At 40.7% G+C, this 20,343-nt stretch overlaps 1 protein-coding gene across 4 annotated transcripts in view; it reads left to right on the forward strand.

The window, feature by feature from the left end:
- Positions 1 to 16,589, forward strand: part of FOXN3 (forkhead box N3) — a 222,166-nt gene extending 205,577 nt beyond the window's left edge. For 3 of the 4 annotated variants that reach the window (XM_064512204.1, XM_064512205.1, XM_064512206.1), the window contains one exon: positions 9,125 to 16,589. In XM_064512204.1, coding sequence (XP_064368274.1) covers positions 9,125 to 9,674 — 550 coding nt within the window. In that variant the 3' untranslated portion in view covers positions 9,675 to 16,589. Of the gene's footprint in view, positions 1 to 6,444; positions 6,469 to 9,124 lie in introns of all 4 variants that reach the window. The other variant, XM_064512203.1, reaches the window with a different exon arrangement.
- The last annotated feature ends 3,754 nt before the right edge of the window (positions 16,590 to 20,343 follow it).

Genomic DNA, 20,343 nt, shown 5'->3' on the forward strand with positions numbered 1-20,343 from the left:
ACCAGATATGTCTGTCATCTGTCACTGTAAAAATGACACTCTGTTTCTTGGTGATTATTCCTCTCCTAGAATACACAGGACTAAATGGGGTCTATCTCGTTGAGTTTTCATGGCACTTCATAAGAATCCATAAACCTCTCTGCTTATTGTGCCTAACAAGGGGAATTTATCTGTGCTGCACCCATGCTGCCCTCCTTTGTGGCAGTTAATAGTAGGAGCACTGTTGGACTGGGGCTGTGTTTCCTACATAGAAACTCCAGCCATGGCAGGCAGGGAATGCTCTTAGACCTGTTGAGGTGAACGAAGGTCCATTTCCCCTTCCAGCTTTCACCAGGATGGAGCTCTGCTGGGCAGCCACAGGAGGTGGCACAGTCTTCTGCTCCAGCTCCCTGCAGAAATTATGTCCCTCTGCCTATATATTCAGGAAAAGCCTGACAATTTTTTTTTCCCCCAAGTTTTTATGTATATGTAAATTTTCTTGAGAAAAATTATTCAGGTGTGCTTGAGTGAAAAGCCTAAAACAATGAGTTTTTCATCTTTCAGTTAGAGGACTTCTGACATTTTCTTGGTAACGGATCCTTGTATAATAAACTAAACCTCTCTTACCTGTTTTCCTTAGTTACCATACGTAGAAGTTATGGGTTCTTCCCGTAGGGTGTTGGTGTTCTGTTGGTACTTCCTTCCTATCAGGGCTGTTTATTTTATTTTGTGTTTATTTGCTCATTATCTTAGCAGTGTTTGGTTCTGCTTTCCCCCCAACTGAGGAAATTCCATTTGCCTGTGATAGCCCGCTCTCAGCAAAGTCACGATTTGCATTGTAAACAAAAGTTGTGTGTGTTCTCGAGTCGAAGTCCGTGCATTTGAAGCCTCTTGCTTTAGGATAGCCTGAATTATTCACAGGTGTAGCATTTGTTTCTATCTTTTTCACCTAATCTATTCAATGCTGTGGTAACTATTTAAGATCCTAAACTTAGGTATATATAAAAGTACCTAGCCTCTTCACTGGTTGTCAGTCAAACCACTGGAGTTACTCTCAGAAAGCAGGGCAGACCAGAGACCACTACTCTCCTGTTGCCTTCGTACCAGATCTGCTGTAAAACATAGAAAAACCTGAATATATTTTTGGACACTTTTTTGCACAGTTTCTGTATCTATGTGCTATCTGTTCATATCTTTGTTTGTTACAGATGCAGTCTGGCAGCCTTACTCAATGCAATGCTACGTTCTGTGCTGTCGTTTGAGTTCCTGACAGTTTGGGGCTGTATAAACCTATGACTTCTCTCTCTCTCTCCTTTTTATTTTTTAATGCCCTAGTGCATATTCAGATACTGTTGCTACTGAGTCTTTGCAGGCATGACAATTTCTGTATTTCTCTGTCCTAATAGACTCTGTTTTGTTATTTCACCTCTGCAGTTTTAACATGTTAGTTCTGTTACGCTCTTTTTTGTTTACATTTAGGGTTGCAGTTTGAAGTCATGTGCTCAAGGAAGCAGCTAAGTGAAACATGTAACTGTACACTTAGCAGAAAGATTTCATTTCAAGAAGACTGCATGCAAATAACTTGCTGTATATTATCCAGTTGTGTAGACTGCCATTAGTGTCCAAGTATAGCGACAGAAGGTTTGGTCTTGGGTTAAATTTGCAGTTTTAATTAGGTAGAATGTTTTGATTAATTTGCTATTCGTAAAGGAGGCCAAAATCATAACATAGGACTAAGATGTTGAAATCAGTGATTTCTGATCTATTAGCTCCCGTCAACTGGAAAGTTTACTGTGCTATTCTTTTTCAACAGTGTGATTGAATGTCTTAGTGCATCTTCTTGTTCCTGCAAAAGGTATCAATGTGTTGCTGTTCCCATGTAATTACACGTAATTACTTCATCTTTTATGTATAAAATAAGGTATGATGGAACTAAGTAGTTTGAATAAAAAAGACTACTGAAAAGTATTAAAAAACACATCAAGTCCACCACTTTCCATGAATAAAGAATAGCAGTTGAGGAGAGCATCATTATGTTGTAGTGCATTTGGCTTAAATAGCACAAATAGGCCTTTCATTCCAAACTAATATAGAAATGGAAGAAGCATCCCACACTATTTTTACTTTGAAAATCATCCTCTGGTGTTAAATCTCCACAGCAAAGCATAATTGGATGTGTTTTGACAGTAGTTTTTTATTTACTTTATTCTCACCACTTTTAGCTTGTTTACCATCCATATTTTCCATGTTGTGGCTGACAAGTCTAAGACCCACCAGAAGACAGCAGGGGAAAATAACGCTTCAAAGCTGCACAGCATGTAGCATGTCTCTAACATGAGATCCATCATATATATTTTTGGCAGACCATATCCCCATACAGTTCCCTGAGTGAATCTAAAAACAAATGCAGTGATAGTCTGTGTTTATAGAAAAGAAAATGCTGATTTATAAAGGTATTAAATGAAAGCGAGCAAAGCCAGTAGTAGCTTACGTGTTGTGGTAAGGAGTTGGTTGTGCTTTTAAGATGAGCTCTTGCTCTTACTATGTACATCCGTTAGAAAATATCTTTTAAATGTTTGTGTAGGAGGACTTCTGTATCCACTTTCGTAGAGGTGTAGTCCTGACAAAAATGGCAGATGCACATGCCAATTTGCATCTTGGCAAGGTGCAAGAAACTCTGTCGTATGTAACCAAGTTCCAAATCAGTAAGGTTTTACCAGTTACACCAGCCCTTTGAAAGAGCACAGGCTTGGAAGCTAATATGCTGTTAGAGCTGTTTGAGCTATGAATTCAGCGCGTTCAGGACACAGCCTCTCACCACGACGCTTGTAATTTTCTTTAGATATCCTTAGTGCGTGAGTGGTGTGTGTCTGTGTCTCTGTCCTTTTGCAGTGCAGCAGACCTGCTGAGCCTAAGCCTCCGCTGCCTGAAGTGGGCATATGCGCTGGCGGGAGGTTGGTGGAGCTGTAGCAATTTTACAGCACAGAGAATCTCACCCGTTGTGTGGCAGAGACCTGGAAATTCTGTCCCGGCTAGTCTGCAAAAGGTGTTTTACAAAATATCCGTAGTAATGTTTATGTAGTAGGCTTTTTTCCCTCTGCCCCAGATGTTCACTGTGCTACAGAGGCCGTTGGCCAGAGTTCAGCTGGGCTCCCCGCGAGTCTAGGCTTTATGAGGTTCTAGCTTTGGTGCTTCTGTGTGCTCCGCAGGCAGTGCATCCCCATTTTTTTTGGTCAGATTAAGGTGCCTTCAAATGTAGACTTGGATTCTGCGTTCTTCATTTCTACTCTGTTGGCTCTGTGTTCTGTCAAAATTCTGCCCTTCCCACTGAAGTAGATCACTGCAAAAAGCTGGTGCTTTTAGCTCTTGTTAATTTTTGACCTTAGGAACTTAACAGCATGTGGATAACCTGTTGCTGGTCCTGGCCCACAAACCTTAATGGTTTGTTCTCATGGGAAGGGCTAGTGAAAACCCATTTCATGGGCGATAAAAGTAAAAAGGTGGGGAGCAGACTTCACAGCTACCTTGCTGAGAAATCTTAAAGAGCAAATAAAACCTTTAGGATTTGGGATGAACAACTCTGAACTGGAAAGCTAAGCAGAGCCAGTTGCAAGAAAGAAGCTCAGGCTACATTTGTTATTCTCTTTGCTTATAGCTGCAGTCAAAAATTTCAGGATGGAGGACAGTTTGACCCTATTACTTAATTGTCTTATATTTCACCAGACGGAATCCAAGGTATTGTTTCAGGATGGTTGCAAACATGGGCAAAACTTTTTTTATATGCTGCTTATGCCCAGGTAACAGGTAGCTTCTCAGGGAATGTCAGAATTGTCTGTAAGTTGCAAACACAAACTTCCCAGGGGATTTCCCTCGATTAAAAAAAAAGTTCCATTCCAGTTTCAAAGAGAAGATATTCCCTCTTCCCTAGGGAAAGCAAGTGCATCTGAACAGGCAGAGCTACTCCTTTTCCTTTATTTTGGAAAAACAACAAGAAGGCAACATTGACAATCCTTAGACTAGATTTTGAAATATCAGAGTTCTTTTCAGCTGTTAGTGCTGCACTTCTTCTGCAGCTCCTGGTCATTGGGGTGCAGCAAGAATGAGTTTCATGCCTAACTTTATTTAAAGAGACAAGACTGTTATTTATGATTATTTTAACTTTAAATGTACGGGGCATTTACTAGATTATACCTCAGGCCTAGCTTGCATTATCGTGAATTTATTTCTTGTGCTACCTGTATTTTCATTTTTTTTCCCTTGAATCAGCTATTCAAGCAATGATTAGATAAACCAAACATAAGTAACATGTGCAGGGCAGATGCCAAAGCATAAGCAAAATTACATTCTCACATTATGTATGATTTTTTTTTTTTTTTTTTTTTTTTTTGCTTAGTAAAGGAACTGGTACATCCCTTTATAAATTCTTAATTATATATTCTTGATGTCGTTGTTTATTACTAGTATGATCAGCTTAACAAATGCCAAATATCATTGTTGCATTGCATTCCCCTTTCCTCCTGTGCTAAGTAGGATTAATTATTCTTGGGAGATGAAGGAACTCTTTGGGAACTAAAGGACAAAAATACTGGAGAACTTGATTTTTTTTCCTCAAAATGAAGAGGGCTGCATTTGTCTTAACTCCAAATTTTCTGTTGTTACTGACAAAGTGCTCTTTTGTTAGCAGTTCATGACTCCTATTTACTGTGGTCCTTTGCATACAATTATGCCGTAAAGTATCTTTGTAAAGGCTTCTACCAGCAGTGTAACTGGCTTGTTGACTTTTTACTCAATAATACCTGATAGCATCTCATCATGCAGCAAGTGAGCACCACTTATTTTTCATTTGCTTGCTCATCATCCTGTCTGCTGGTATATGGTGGTATACAGACCAAGCACCTGTAGCTAAAACTTCTGAGTTTTCTGAATCTGTCTTTGAAATTACATTACCTGTATGCTAAAAAAGTGTTACTGTTTTAGCAAACCTAAAACCTGTCAGAATCCAGAAACCCAACCTAAGCCATGCTGCTTTCTTTGTATCTTTTAACTGGGGTGTTTCCAATCACGTTTCAAAGCTGTCACCTGCCGGTATACTGTATATGTCATCCAGAAGAATCAGAGATAGTTAAGGTGATGTTTAAACTCTGCATAAGTTTGCTTTGTTCATCAAAGGAATATCCTGTCTCTGGTGTGAAATACAGTAAGTAATTTCCAGGAAAACTTGCCATTTTGTCAGCGGAATGTGATTGCTTATTGCTTTTGAAAGCCGGTAGAGAAATAAAAGGAAGTGCCATGTATCTGCCCTTGGTAGAAGGACTGAGATTTAGTTTTGTCTCATCCTGAGGAAGGGCCCTTTAAAAGGCAAAGTCCACTAACACTGTGCGAAGGAAATTATTTCATTTCTGACTTGAGATCGAGCTCCTGTGGGCTCCATCTGGCTCCTGATGAAATTAGTAACAGAGCTCTTATCAATTAACAATGGGGTGGAATCAGGCCTTCAAAGGCCAAACTTGTCTCCGCAGTGCTTGAGGCTTGTGTAATTGTGCTACAGCCAAATTGAAATAATTTTAAAAGAGTCTGTGCGTGGTAGTTTTAGTTGTATAACTGTGGTTCAGATCCCTCAAGCAACTAAAGCAGTCCATGATAGGAGGATGAAAAGTTCTCGAGACTCTCCTGTGGCCTTTACTGACAGGGGGAGCCAGCGCTTTAAAACATTTGAAAATATATGAGCTTCTGGAAGTTCTCGAAGTAAAGTTTTGAACTGCAAATGGAAAAGAAATTAGGAATTACTTTACCTAAATTTTGCCTCACTGTTTTACTAAGCACAGAATTCCTAAATACCTTTTGTCATTTAAAAAATCCAAATACCAGAGCAGGCATTTGTTTTAAAAATCTGTTATGATTGCTTCAGTGATAAAGTTAGAATTACAGCCTCTAGTATACCTTCTCCACATATGTGTTCTTCATTTTTCTTAAACTGAGCAGAAAGTATTCCAGGCACACAGCATGTTGTTGGGCCTGAACTACTGGCTGAATCACTCATACCAGAACTGTGAGCAAAAACACATTCAGTTGGCCAAAACCTATCTGCTGAAGCCTAGGGGAGTTCTGTCCACCATTGATCTAGCTTGAACTAAGCAGATCACAGGTTTCATTTCCTTGTGACTGTATGAATGTATAACAGCAATATAAAGCTTTAAAATGTCTCAGAAGCTTGTGTGCAGTAGGAATGGTTTAGGTATTAGTTTATTCAACTCTTATTAATTAATATCAATTATAAGGAATTCTTCATATTTTATGTTTGAGCTATTGCCTATCAAGGTAAAAATTAGAATAATTTGCATAACTTTTGATCTTGTGAACATCCTAAAACACTCCGCCTGTGTAACTCATTTTCATTTCTGTGAATATCCTTTGCTAATTCTGTCCTTGACCTGCTTTCTCTTCCTTTTTTATTTCCCCAAGCAGAACTGGTTGGAAATCTTTCAAAATGTAAGTGAAAAACATACAGTGTTTTCTGAGATAGAAATGCTATCCATTTCCTGACCAGTTCCACCACAGATGCCTTTCTTTCAAAGTTTTCCTCTTTCCTCCCAATTGTTTAAGTGGTTTCTTTTTGCACCTCTCTGTGGACTTTCCTGGTTCTTTGTTCTCATCCCTATTTGCAGTCACTCCCTGTGGGAATCTAACCCCATAGTAGTATACCTTCCCTCAGGACATTACCTCCATAATCCCTGGCCCTTTTCATTCTAATTTTTGTGCTTTTCAGAAGGAGTGGGATCTGGAGTAAACCCCTTGGGCAGAGGTTTTGAATCTGAATCATCGTCTAGTTATGTAAAAGCAAACACTAGAGGCCCAAGAGAGGGGCATATCAGCCAGGTCTTTTTGGCACATGGTTGCTCTGCTCCCTGGAACTGTTGCCCTTCTTTTATTGATAGTGTCTCAGAGCAAGCTAAAAAATTGGAGTAGATTTAGTAATATAAAAACAGGCACCTTGATTTAAATCCAGTTTGTTAGACACCTTGCTAGTCACTAAGAGTCCCTTTTGAGTTCCCACCTATTATTCTGTCCTGTGTTTGTTTCCTTGGAGCAAAAATGTATTGCTGGTTTTATATAGAAGATTAGTAGCATAAGATTTTATTGAGCCACATTGCCCTGACTATTAGTTGCCTAGTAAAATCAAGTAACTTTAATTTTATGCTAATTTATGATAATTTTGAACATCTTTAAATGTAAATTTAGCCTAAAAGTGAAGAATCTGTCACTTAAAATGCATCACATGCTTCCTTGTAATGAATGATTTTAAAGAGTTGGTTATAAATTCACCTTACAACTAGTTTAGTATGGATGATTTCTTCTTTTAAGCATTTGGCATCCTCTAATGACAACCCCTGCAGTGGCAAACCATCACAGAGTAAATGCAGCTGGCTTGCTGCACAATCATGAATGACATTGCATCTAGTTATTAATAATTGAAGGAGCTTTGTGTGTTCCTTCTGGGTTCTGTATATAATTTATGGATCATAAACCTACTCTAAAATCTCAGAAAATAATTTTATTGAGAAAAGAGGTTGGTAAGAGGCTTTCTTTGCTAATAACTGGGCCTTTTATTATATACATTTCTCTTAAAATACTATAAATAAAACATTTAGAAGGATTGAATAATATGCTATCTTTTGGCATTGTCTTATCACTGGTTCTCAAAGCCCTGTTTCTTATTTTAGTGAGCTCTACAGACAGGAGCATTTGGATAGATAGGACCTGTGGGATTATATACCACTCTTATATTTTTCACCTTTCAGCCTTACCTTTCAGCAATGGATAATACTCTGCTGTTTCTTCTGTAAAGAAGCCAGACCTGAGGTCCATTCCCAGAAACCTAAAGCACTTTCTCATTATTTAAGTAGAAGGAACAGTAATACTCTGGGCTTGCCACTGTGCCATTCCTCTTAAGAAATATCTATGTTCAGTGTGTGCTTTTAGGAAAAGGTTCTAATCCAACACTGTTGCAAATGTATGAAAATACTGTAGTGAGAGCGAGAAGGTGGCAAGACTAGATTTTAAAGTGGTTTATCAAGTGATAGTTTAAACAGTCTTGCATTTCTTTTACTGATAGAGGTTCAAGGCCAGGGAACTGGGAGGGTGGCCGGTGATGATCTGACCATGAGTCCTGAGCATTCTTCCCTCCTTTTTTCTTAATAGGAATTAAACAATGCACAGGTACAGCCCAACCTTTAAAAGGCTTGCAGGCATTTTATTCTGTATGGTAAAGTCAGTGGCAATGTTCCCAATATTTTCCAATGCAGAAGGGGACGCTATTAGGTTTTAAATATTATACCATGCTGCAGTAGTTCCACAGTGCTGAGTGCCATAGAACCAAAGGGGAAAATGACAGCTTCTAGAGCAAAAACAGATTTTTGTTTTTACTGTTTGTTTTTAAGCACATTTTGATATATTGTTGGCAGCTAGTGTCTTAAGATTATATTATTTTTAAGATTATCCAGAAACTGATAATAATCAGAAATGTGACTGAACTACCTGAGTGCTATACATAGTTGCTCACTATGCCAGAAAGAGTCCTGATGGAAGCTGTGCTAGTTCCAGGTGAAATATTTCCTACCCTTGGAACAGTGGAGTTGCAAAAGGGTCTTTGAGGAAACAAAAATGGTACCCCAGAAAGATAGTGTCTCTTCCCTGCATTTTTGGTAGTATCATTTTATGTGAAAAAGGGAAGAGGATACGTATCCAGGTCATTCGAATTTATTTAGCATCTAGTAAATACAGTAAGTGAGAGGTTTTGGGGGGGTTTTTGGTTTTTGTTTTTTGGGGTTTTTTTTTTTTAACTTTTATGAAGTGTAAACTTTTAGTTGAAATGTAAATCAGGACTGTTCAGACATCTTTTATTTGTGACCATCGTGCTTGCTCCTGCCTCTTGTACTGTTGTGTTTCTTTTGGTTTATGTGTAGAGTCCAGTCCATGCGCAGTATGAGTCAGAAGAAAGTCAGGCTTTGAAACTGGCCTGGATAGGAGTTATTTTGATAGTCATAGTTTTAAACTATCTGTCAGTTAGCTTTGCTGTATTACCTTTTGTGCTGAAGCCGGATTACGTCCCTGTGGTTTGTAAGACTGTGTCAATTTGGTTTTACAGGAATGGAATAACAAACTGCCGGATGCGGACAGAAAGCGAACAGTCGTGTGGCTCTCCAGTTGTTAGTGGCGACCCGAAGGAGGATCACAACTACAGCAGTGCCAAATCTTCCAACCACAGGAGCACATCTCCTGCTAGTGACTCCATTTCCTCTTCCTCTGCTGATGACCAGTATGAATTTGCAACTAAAGGTAGCCAAGACAGCAGTGAAGGAAGTGAAGTTAGCTTCCAGAGCCATGAGAGCCATAGTGAAACAGAAGAGGAAGACAAAAAGCAAAATCGGAAGGAGACCAAGGATTCTTTAGCTGACAGTGGGTATGCATCCCAGCACAAGAAAAGGCAACATTTAATGAAGGTGAAAAAAGTACCAAGTGACACACTGCCTCTTAAAAAGAGGCGTACAGAAAAGCCCCCTGAGAGTGACGATGAGGAGATGAAAGAAGCAGCAGGATCTCTCCTGCATTTAGCGGGAATTCGGTCCTGTTTGAACAACATCACCAATCGGACGGCAAAGGGGCAGAAAGAGCAAAAGGAAACCACAAAAAATTAGAACAAATCAATGATTTGTTTGAACTTACAAAGTTTTGTTTCAGCACGTCAGGTGAATTCTAATGATTTGTGGCAATATCAGCAATTTTTTCTTTTTGTTTTTCTTTTCTATTTGTTTTTCTTTCTTTCTTTTTTTTTTTTTTTGGACCCTTGAGATTTTTATTTTTAAAGGAGATTAAAGCCATAGAACTCATACTGACACTCAGCTAATTTACAAAAGCTTTTCATTACCTGAAGACAAAACGTTAACAAAAAAAAAAAGCCAAAATCACCATTGCTTTCTCCGGCTTGTCAAAAATGCATGGTTGAATACGCAGTGACATCAACATTAATGTGATGGGAGTAAAATTGGGCACTCGGAAATCCCTCTTATGCTAGAAGAGATGTGCATAATTTAGTAATCATTCAGGCCTGGCCCTTAAGATTTTTTTTATTGGCCTTAGATTGGGTTATAAGTGAATGTGAATAAAGAGATTTGGGGGAAAGAGGAGGCACGTACTTCTCAACACCAACCCAAGAACCATCTAGTGGCACTTGGATACACTGTGCCGTAGAAGTCTCTGGACAGCCACTTGTGGCAACTGCGCATACAGCAATGCACTTTTAGTGCTTCGTGTACTATGTGTGGCTCATAATGTGAAGACTGATAACTTTAAGTTTTGGGAAATTTGAACTGTGTATGCAATGGGTTTCAGTGACATAATGAGAAGAAATGGGGGAGGGGGGCACCGTTAGTAGTACCATTAATCACTGAATTCTGTCTTCTATGTTAAATTAAAAGAATGTTCAAAAAGCCATAAGCCTGAAGATTGGCACTGCGTGCAAAAAATAATAGTAATATGGAAAAACAAGCTATGTCTTCTAAACTGCCTGAGTGAAAAGCAATCAAGTCTAAGAAATTACAGTAAATATTAAGGAAGGAAATAAATCAGAATCTTTTTCTGTGGATCAAAAATACTTGATCTAACTGGAAAAAATGCTACAAAACCTGCCATTAGTATTATGCTGTATTTAAAAAAAGAAAAAGAAACATATTGGTGGACAGTAAAATTAAGAAGTAAACAAAAAAGCTCCTACACTGCCCTCAGAAATGAGTGTGCAGTTAATGTCAGTCAGGATTCATCTGTGCAAAAATGACAACAGATTCCCAGATTCAACCAGCGTAGCCAGCAGAATAAATTTGATCCACATTGCATGGATTTCCTTTTTGGGAGGGGGGGAATACAAAAAACAGACAATTTTTTTTTTTAATTCAAAGATGACAAAGTTCTTGTAAGGTAAATAATGTATTTAGCATGAAGCATGAATTATTTTCATATAAATATAGAAAATAGAGAAAAAGGCTATGCCTCTAATTTTTAAGCCCTTAGGCTTAGAGTTTGTTTTTTGGGGTTTTTTTTGTTTTGTTTTGTTTTTGTTTTGGTTCTTTTTTGTTGTTGTTGAGGTTTTTTTGAAGCAGGTGTTCAAGGTTTAACCTTCTTCAGGGACAAACACTGACTGTTGGGGAACTTACTCTGCAATATTAAAAAATAAAATCTTCATGCTCTGGTAGGGCTTGGATGGTTGAATTATACTGCCTTGTCTGCACATTCAGCCCCCCTCTCCCTACTTCTGTTTAAAAAAAGTGTGTCCTTTCTTCGTCTGTACATGTGTAACATGACGCAATAATCTGAGGGCAAATTTAGTAGTGAGTGTGTATGACAGAATCAAGAGAAAAATGGGAGGTTAATGGAGGAAAACTCTCTGATTTGATTCAGGAATAAGTAGATGAGAAAATAGCTTTGCTAATTTGCCATGAGAAAATGAAGTTCATGAAGAGCTTTACTGAGGTGACCAGAGATATACCAGTGTTACAGAGAGTGTGGTTCAGATATAGTGCTACTCTCCTGGTAATGATGACTATCAGATTGGAGGACCCTACTGCAGAGGGAAGCTGTGAAATAAATAATGCAGTCTCTCTCACCTGGATTCATGAATTTGGCATGAAAAATTCTACACTTAGAATATCCTAGAGGAAAGATGAAAATCATAGGGGCTGAAAACCCCTACCACTTAGCAGAATAAAATGATCTGTTTCTTTGAAAGAATATCCCTAACGTAACTGTTTCAGTCAGCAGTTTCGCTAAGATGGAACTAGTTTATGAAGAGTGAGTTAGAGAAGGGTTTGACTTCCCACTCAGTGGAGTGAAATAAAAATTGCATCTGGAGATGTGTTTTGTACGTTCGGTTAGGAAGCGGAAGGACTGAAAGATAGGTCAGTCTGGGCCTGCCAGTGCTCCTGTGCTCCACAGACATTTTGTTGTATGGAAAACGGGACCACACTGGCGGCAACAAACCAAAATCGGGCCTCTCCTCCCGTCTCACCCAGCATGTCCTGGGATCCAAGTCAGGAGGTGTCTGACAGCTGCCGGAGCCCAGCACAACTGCTAGCTATGCAGATATGGCAGGAGAGTGCCAAGGATGGTGCAAGGCACAACTTTGCTCTCCTCTCAGCTCGCTGGTCCTGGGGCCAGTCTGTGCAGGCTTTATTCCCTGCCTAAGTTACAGTGCAAGTACATAGATGTTAAATTTTGTTGGCTGCCAGCAGCCCTGAAGATAAAGCTGGGGAGAACAGAAAGGAGCAGTCCTTTGGCCAGGTAGCACACAGGTGCATGAGCCATATCTTTTCCTCTGGAGAAAGCCCTCGTATGACTGCACAGGGGTAATTGGCTTGTTGCCAGATCCACTGACTCTGCAGCCGGAGCCCGCAGGCAAAGTGCCGCTCAGCCCGGCACAGGCAAGCTTGGGCCTTCGTGTTCTTATGGGCTTCAGGGAGAGTCATTCCAAACATAAAATACCACAGCATCAGATCGCCACCAACTTCTGTCATTCATGCGTAAGTTGTTCAACCTGGAAAGTGTTCTAATATTTGTCAAAAAGCAACATTTAAAAGTCAAATTTAGTGACAGGAAATATACTCGTAATGAGGCTCAGCCCTCTCTTTCCTCCAGAGAAAAGGATGTGGTTGTGTGCTAGTGGCCAGATTCTGTCCACAGTCACAGCACTAATTCCAGAGCAGCTTTGTGGATTGCAGTATGTCAGTGCAAAGGCGGTCAATATCTACTGCATAACAAGTACCATTCATTAATGTGGACTCTTGGTGGCTGAGTGTATAATTACCACTAGTATTATTCACCTTAGAAAACAGTTCATTTCGCATAAATATCTAATTAGGCATCTTGTTTAAAAAAGATATCTATATATATATATACACACACATATATAAAAATCTAAGACTTCAACACCTCCTTTATTTACTTCCTAAAAAACTTAAAATGTTGGCAAGCATTTTTTTTATGTATAATTTCTTGTTCCTAGCCTGGTCTACTACGGAGGTATTATTCAGCAGGGGCTTTTAAAGATATGTTCGGGAACCAGCAGTTTGGCTGAGTGCTAATGCCATCTATAGATGATTTCTGGAGTTTAAAAACAGCTTCTCCTTACTGAGCCTTACGCTAACTATTAATGATAAGTACATGATTTCAGATCTGGATTTGTGTAAAATATTTATGAGTCACCATTTAAAATATTTTTGTGCCTGCCTGACAATGGCAGCTTTGTCGGAATTGGTCATACTCCATCCAAAAAGTTCTCATTTTTCATAAGAACTGAGACTGATATGTTTTCCAAAAATTACAATGTCAGCCTTTCAATCCAATTGTATTTACTTTCCCTGAATAATGCCAAATCTGAGTGGTAATGGGACTGTATTACGAACTCTTTCACTCCTCAGACATCAAGTGGTTTGTGTTTTCTTGTTTGCTTTCCTTACTAAGCCATTTTGGGGTGAGAAGTCCTAGAATCTCTTAACTTCCAGTTTTCCTCACTCTATTAGTATTGCCAAATCAATGTTTCTCCAAAACAGATAAAGTGAGGGGAACCCCAGCAGGTCAGCAAACATTTAATGGCAAGTTTCATATAGCTGTGAATTCTACAGATCACTCATATTTCGCCAGGAGCTCCTTTAAAATATTCCTTTTGCGGGAAGAAGCTCTTGTAGGCCAGAGCTCATGCCACAGATAGGTCTGTTGAAGCCTGTAGGGAGAAGGCATCTAGTGGTCACGCTTGCATTCTGCAAGCAAGTGGGTGTTCCACTGAAAAATCATTTTGATGCAGACTTTGCCTGCATTTAAAAATGCCAAGCACAGGTCTTGAACAGCTTTACTATGTCATCACATGGCTGTTCTCGGTATCAGTTTGATTCTGATCTTCTCCTGGCAAAACCAGCGGTAAAACTATCCATACTACCAGAGTTTTACAGATGAAAAGCCTGGTGATAAGACATGCCATTTAGGACTATAGAACTATCCTGTGACTGTATTCTCTCTTCACACTAGCAATTCAGTTGGTGTCCATAGAGTGACTCCTGTCTTACCTTAAGGGGAGAAAGGAAGGCCAAAGTAGGGTTATTGGCTCCCAGCGTACCACTGAATTACCATCTACATCTGGAAAAGATGTAAAGAAACTCTCTGGGCTGCATTCTTCACTGGAGTAAGGTAGAGTTAAATCAGCATACCTCAGCAGAGAATGAAATCGTAAACTGTACATCAAATGGCACTATGGATAAAATCACCAAAACAGAACTTTGTCCCATTTTCTCAGTAGCCACAGTTGATTTTCACTGAGGTGTTGGCTCCTAAATCACTGAGGCCCTAATTTTTCTTAAAAGTATTTCTGTGTCTAAAGATGTAGATAAGTGCATTCTGAGATTTTCTAGAATCTTAGGGTGTCTAATCTCCTTTGCAGTCAGTGGAGCTATAGACACCCAAGTGCTCTTGAAAATCTTTACTGATTTTTTATTATTATTACTACCACCATTTTCCCTTTAATCTGGCTAAAACATTACCCTCACATGCTCCAGGATCAGAAAAAAACTACAGAGAGAATGCGTTTGCAATTTCAGATTAAATGCAATTTACTTCACTTCATGGAGAATGCAAACCAAGTTTCTTCAGGTGTGTCCTAACTGCCTGAAGAGCTCATTGGCATATTTTATAAGAAGTATTTTTAAACATTTTCTTGACTTTGCCACCAAAAGAGCATTTGAACCATACATTCTCTTGATTGTAACAGAATATCAGTGTTGACTGTATGACCAGTTAAGTTTTAGTAGTGTTCTTCACAGCCCTCCAGTAATATATCAAACACTGTTATGCACATAATGCAGCACTGTGATCTAATTTAAATAATACTTTTTTATTATTTATACTACTCTATGTAATATACATCAACACTTTGCTATATAACCTAAGTGATAACCCTCTTCTTAGTTATCTGCCAAACTTTGAATTTCTGTTTGGTTTATATTGCAGTTAGCACAGTTACCAAGTTGTAATGATGTCTCTTTTCCTTTGGAATGGAATGTGTAAGTCAAACTATACATTTTGTGTGTTTCTGTTTTAAGCTGGAGTTTTTAAGGATTTACACACAACATTCGGTGTTCTGTATAAATCTGCATACATTTGTGAATTCATCTGTTAATCCCCTTTTATTTAGAAAGTATTAACTGATGGTGGTTTATTAGGGTTTTTTATTTTTACATTTTTATTTTTAGTACTGGTTATTCTTGAATTAAGCAGAGACTTGTCAGCTGGGTTGCTTTATCATTGATCATGTACATGACCTTATAATTCTTCCACAGTTCAGCAAACAAGTACTAGCTTCACTGACCAAAAAAAAGTCTCAACCTAATGTGTCTATGGTGCTGTATTTTGCTGGTGTACATTTAAAACCAGAAATGATTTAAAGGTCACTCTTGAGTTGTTCTAATACGTAGCCTTTCCTGGTTTTGGGAGTTGGGGTTTTGGTTTTGTCTTAGCATTGAAACAAGGAATATTTATCTAAAGCTATATAATGATTTTTTCTACTGTATCACATTTTCTTTTGCAAAGAGGATGAAATCAACCTGATCTAACATCCTTTCAAAATCAGTGGAAGGGTTTTTTGTTTCTTTTTTATTTTTCAGTTAATTCTATTGGGCTTTGGATCGGGTCGGCAGTTATGAGAGCTCATCATTTGAGGGTTTAAGTGATAAACTGTGCTAGCCCTCTGTGCTAGGAAGAATTTTACTGGACGCTTAAATTCCATGTTGAATTCTAAGATGGTTGATAATCTAGAAATCGGAGTAATTTCTTTCTTTTTTTTACTGTGGCCTAAAATCCCAAGACTTTTCTTTTTTTTTGTTCAAATAACATTGAACTTTAGTACATTTTTAAGTTAATAGAGCATTGTACATTTCTTGAGTATGTGTGTGGGACAACAATTGAAAGTCATACCTGTATTTGATAACCAGTTCCATGCCTGCATCATTCACACTCACTACTTAAAACTGCCATGGTGTAAAATGTTGGGGGAAATGATTTGTGTGTGTATGAAAAGCATTATGAACTTGTACATTTTTTTTATACTCTGATCTGTAATTTCTGAAATATTTTGTTTTACAGAAAAAAAGTGATAAAGCAATCAAAAGACCAAGAGATTTAATATCAATGCTTAAGGGTCACATGACCTTAACTGGCCAATAAGTTAATTTAGTACAGTGATAAGCCAATTTTTTTTCTGTACTTGGCGTCTGAAACTGCCAACTTCATCAATATTAAAATAAGAACTGTGATGGGGAATGAACAGTGATGTTAAGTTGTATTTGTGTTTACCTAAACGAGCAGTCCGAAGGCAAGTGCAATCAGCTGATCTTTAGGAAATATGAAAATGTTGATTTAGAGGCATACTTGCATTTTACATTTTCTTGATGTGTAATCATATTGCCAAAGACAAACTATTTCATCAATTATTATTGTAAATAACACTTTCCCAAAACCTACCATAAAGTTTCTGTGATGTATTGTCTTCCAGTTGCAATAAAAATTACTGAGTTGCATCAATTGAACAATTGTAATTTTGTGAATATTGGTTTCAAAATATGCCCAGATATTAAGGAGGAGCAACAGTAATATTTTTACAAATTAATTACTTCATTATTAAATAGTTCTAGCCCTAGTGGGATGTCACCTGTATCTTCACTGCAGTAGATACCAACTAATGTTAATTTGCTGCCTTATGTGAATGATTCAAAAGAATACTAAATTGCTGTTAGGGCCTGATCTTCTTTTGTCATCAGTTTTGCAGCCTGGAAACCAAGCTGACTTCACTGGGAATTGTTATCTTTTACATTAGCAACAATCAGAAGAGATTCACTAAGCAGACATGTAACAGTATAGACATAACATTCTGAAAAACATTTCCATCTAATCTTTGTATCAGCCCTCTTCAGGCTTTATTCTACTTTCTGCAGCACTATGGCTCTGAATTCTTTTGCCGAGTTGCTCCTTTACCTTGCGGTATGAAGGGACTGTTTGTGCGAGAGAATGCTGTAAAGTTGAGAACTTCAAAACTGGTTGTCTAAACTGAATCAATCCTTAACCATCTAATAGGTCTCCTGACCATCAAATACTCACAGCCACCCTGGTCACCTTGAGCTGTCACAATATCAGTACTCCTCTTTTTTCACAGGTACTAAAACCTAGCCTATTAGACGTCTTTGCGTATAGATCTAGCAATCTAATGCAAGACCAGAGTTAAAAAAAAAAAAAAAAAAAGTGCAAAAGTCATGTTGTTAGAGAGTAAATAAGAAAGGGTATAAAGAAAGTTGTAGTCAGTTTCCCTACAGCTTCCTCCAGTTAAAACTGATCTGAGTAGTAAAATCTTATAAATAAAATTATTCCCCAAGCACTGTGTTTTGGAAGTGTTCTATGAACAGCCCTATATATTTATAGATTAAGCTTGTAAAAGGATTGAGATGAAAAAGCTTCCCCATTCTTCAGTCAGGCTGAAATCTTCTCCACAACTAGTTTGAGACACTGCTGGAAGAGGGAGGGCAGTTTTGTGGTTGTTTAATGAGACTATATGGCTGCTTAAGCTAGAACTGGCCTGAAGCTGTAACAGTGTCCCCCCTCGCTTTTTCTCCACTATCCTGAGCTGTTGGCGTTGGATACCACTGCAGTGAGCATCTGAAGGAGAAGATAGACAGACAGGTACTGGGGCAAGTGGGGTGGAAGAAACAAATTTCCTAGATACATGCAAAGAGCATCAAAATGCCCAGACCCAATATCTGACCAGGCCATTGATACTTTAACCTATTGCCTGAAAATGTTTCAATTTGTAACCTATTATCAGCCATCAGTACTGCTGCAATAGACTAGAGATGAGAAAAAAATCGGGGACAAGGAGACGAGATGAAAGGAGACCAGTGAGAAGGAAAAAACACTTAATTGTCCTCTAGACCATCTTCCTCTAATGGATCCCCCCCTCCCATCCACTCTAAGTTAAGCAACTATCATGCAGCACGGTCTGTGGATGGATTAGTAGTGACATGCATATAGGAGAAGGGACGCTTCGGTTCCTGCAGGGAACCAGGAGCCTGTTACAGTCCCTGCAAAATCTCCGAATATTTTGGGAGCTACTATATGAGAAATACCTGGCACATTTGGCACTGCTACTGAAAATGTTTTAGCCTTTATCTGAAGGCAACAAGCAACCTAGAAAATGGTCTTGGGCTTGTTTTGCAGTCAGGGGATATTTTATAGGAAAGCCATAAAGAGCTGAGGTCAGGCACAGTATTTCAGACGAGCTGAACCCCAGTTGCATCACAGGCTTTCTGTGCAACCTTGAAAATGTCATTTAATCCTTAAGCACCTGTCAGGGCCAAAGCAGTCCCACATCGAGGACTTTGGCTTTATTGCCAATGAGCACAAACTTCTGCTTGCTGATTTGGGTATTGAGAAAAAAAGGACCCAAACAATCAAGCACTTGCCTAAATGCTTATCCTACCTCCTCTCCAGCCTCAACTTCCCTTATTTTCAAATTGCTCTGGCCAGGCGATGGGTAGCATGGGAGGCCGAGGTGATTAGCTTAACAGGCTGCTGCGGCTGCTCTTCAATGCCAGCTGGTTATAGCGCCGCTTTGGCTTTCTGCTGCCCTGGTTCGTCAGGGGTGTCCCCGCTCCAGTGTGGGTCCCCCCAAGGCCGCAGTCCCTCAGGGTGTCCCTGCCCTGGTGTGGGGCACCCACGGCTGACGTTACCCCACGGCGTCCCTGCCCCAGTGTGGGTCCCCCACGGCCGCAGTCCCTCGGGGCATGCGTGCCCCCTTCGGTGCAGGCTGCCCCCTGAGGGCGTCCCCGCGCCTGCTGGGTTCGTTCTCTGAGGTGCCGGCGCAGGGAGCCCCGTGCTGCCCACCACTGCCACCCCAGCCGGCTGCCACCGGCTCCTGGCCTGCTCCCAGGGGCCGTGCGGCACCCCGTGGCCTCCACCAGTCCCCTCAGCCACGGCAGTCCCTGTCCCCGCCCGGCGGGGCCGGCCTGGGCCCTCCTTCAGCGCGGGGCGGCACGGGGCTCCCCGGCTGGCTCCGAGGAGGGGCCGGGCCGGGGCGGCCAGCTTCAGGCACCGGCCCACCGAGGGGCTTCTCGCGCCACCGCCGCAGCCGAGGAGGGCGCGTTTCGGCAGCCGGAGTCCCTCGAGGCCTTGCTGGGGCACCGACAGCGCTGGTGTGGCCCCAATGCTGCTCGGGAGGCCCCGAGAAAACCGGGAGGGCGACGGCTGCTGCCGCGGCACCCTTGAAACGGGGCCTTCTCGGTGCTCCGCGGCGCGAAGGCAGGGCGCGAGCACCGGCGGCCACTCAGGCGCGCGGGCGCCCGCCCGGGGCTGCCGCCTCTCGGCCCGCCGCGGCCGGGCTCCTGCGGCGCCGAGCGGGTGCTGCCGCGCCGGCCGTCACTGACTTCCTTGAGCCTGGGCGGCCATGGAGGGCCGGGGGCGCCCCCAGCAGCCTCCCCACTGAAACTCCCAGAGTGGGAGGAAGGGGTGGCTTTCTCCTCCTGCCTTTTCGGGAAATGGCTAGTGCTTCCCGTGCTCCCGCAGGGTGGGGGAGGTGGGGTTACTGCGTGCTCCCCACCTGGCCGTATAGAAACAGCCCTTGCCTGGTCAGGGCACCGGAGGGGCCCAGGCTCAGCCGGCTCGTTTGGAGGTGGAGGTCGCAAATGAGCGTCTTGCGTAAAATGGATTTGCACAAAATAAGTGTATATGGCCTCCATGTTAAGTGCCATCACTCACGCAACGATGTGCGTTGGTAGTGGCTTTCCCAGAAGCAGGCAGCGTCTGCCCCTTCGCTTGCTGCGCGTGGTGGCTGGAGAGAAGCACAGACCGTGAATGATGCCTCAGACAGCTTGGCCCTGCGCACGTGAGGGCCTTCGTTATGCTGGGAAATCAAACGACGACACTTTCCGATGCATCTACTTTTTAAAGGAGTATTTTGAATGAATAAATCTTCAGGTTTAACATAACGTGGTGCTTTGGCTGGACATGTTCAAGCCACGTGAGATAATTAAAGCATTTTAAAACTTCATCTGAAAGCACAGATGATTAATAATGGTAAGAAACTCTGTGGAAAAAAATTCCAAGGTGAACATTTGTCAGAATTAATACCAAACATATACTGTGCTTTTAGTCTTGGGCTGTTTGACATTGTTCCGATACCTATAAATCTGCAGGCTTTGCTTATATTTCTGTTTGTGTTAGGATTGGTTGCCTCTTTATATTTGATCAGCAGTGCTACTAGTCAATGTGGTGTAAGAAATCAAATAA

Source organism: Dromaius novaehollandiae, chromosome 5, assembly GCF_036370855.1.
Source record: "Dromaius novaehollandiae isolate bDroNov1 chromosome 5, bDroNov1.hap1, whole genome shotgun sequence".
NCBI classification, from domain to species: Eukaryota; Metazoa; Chordata; class Aves; order Casuariiformes; family Dromaiidae; genus Dromaius; species Dromaius novaehollandiae.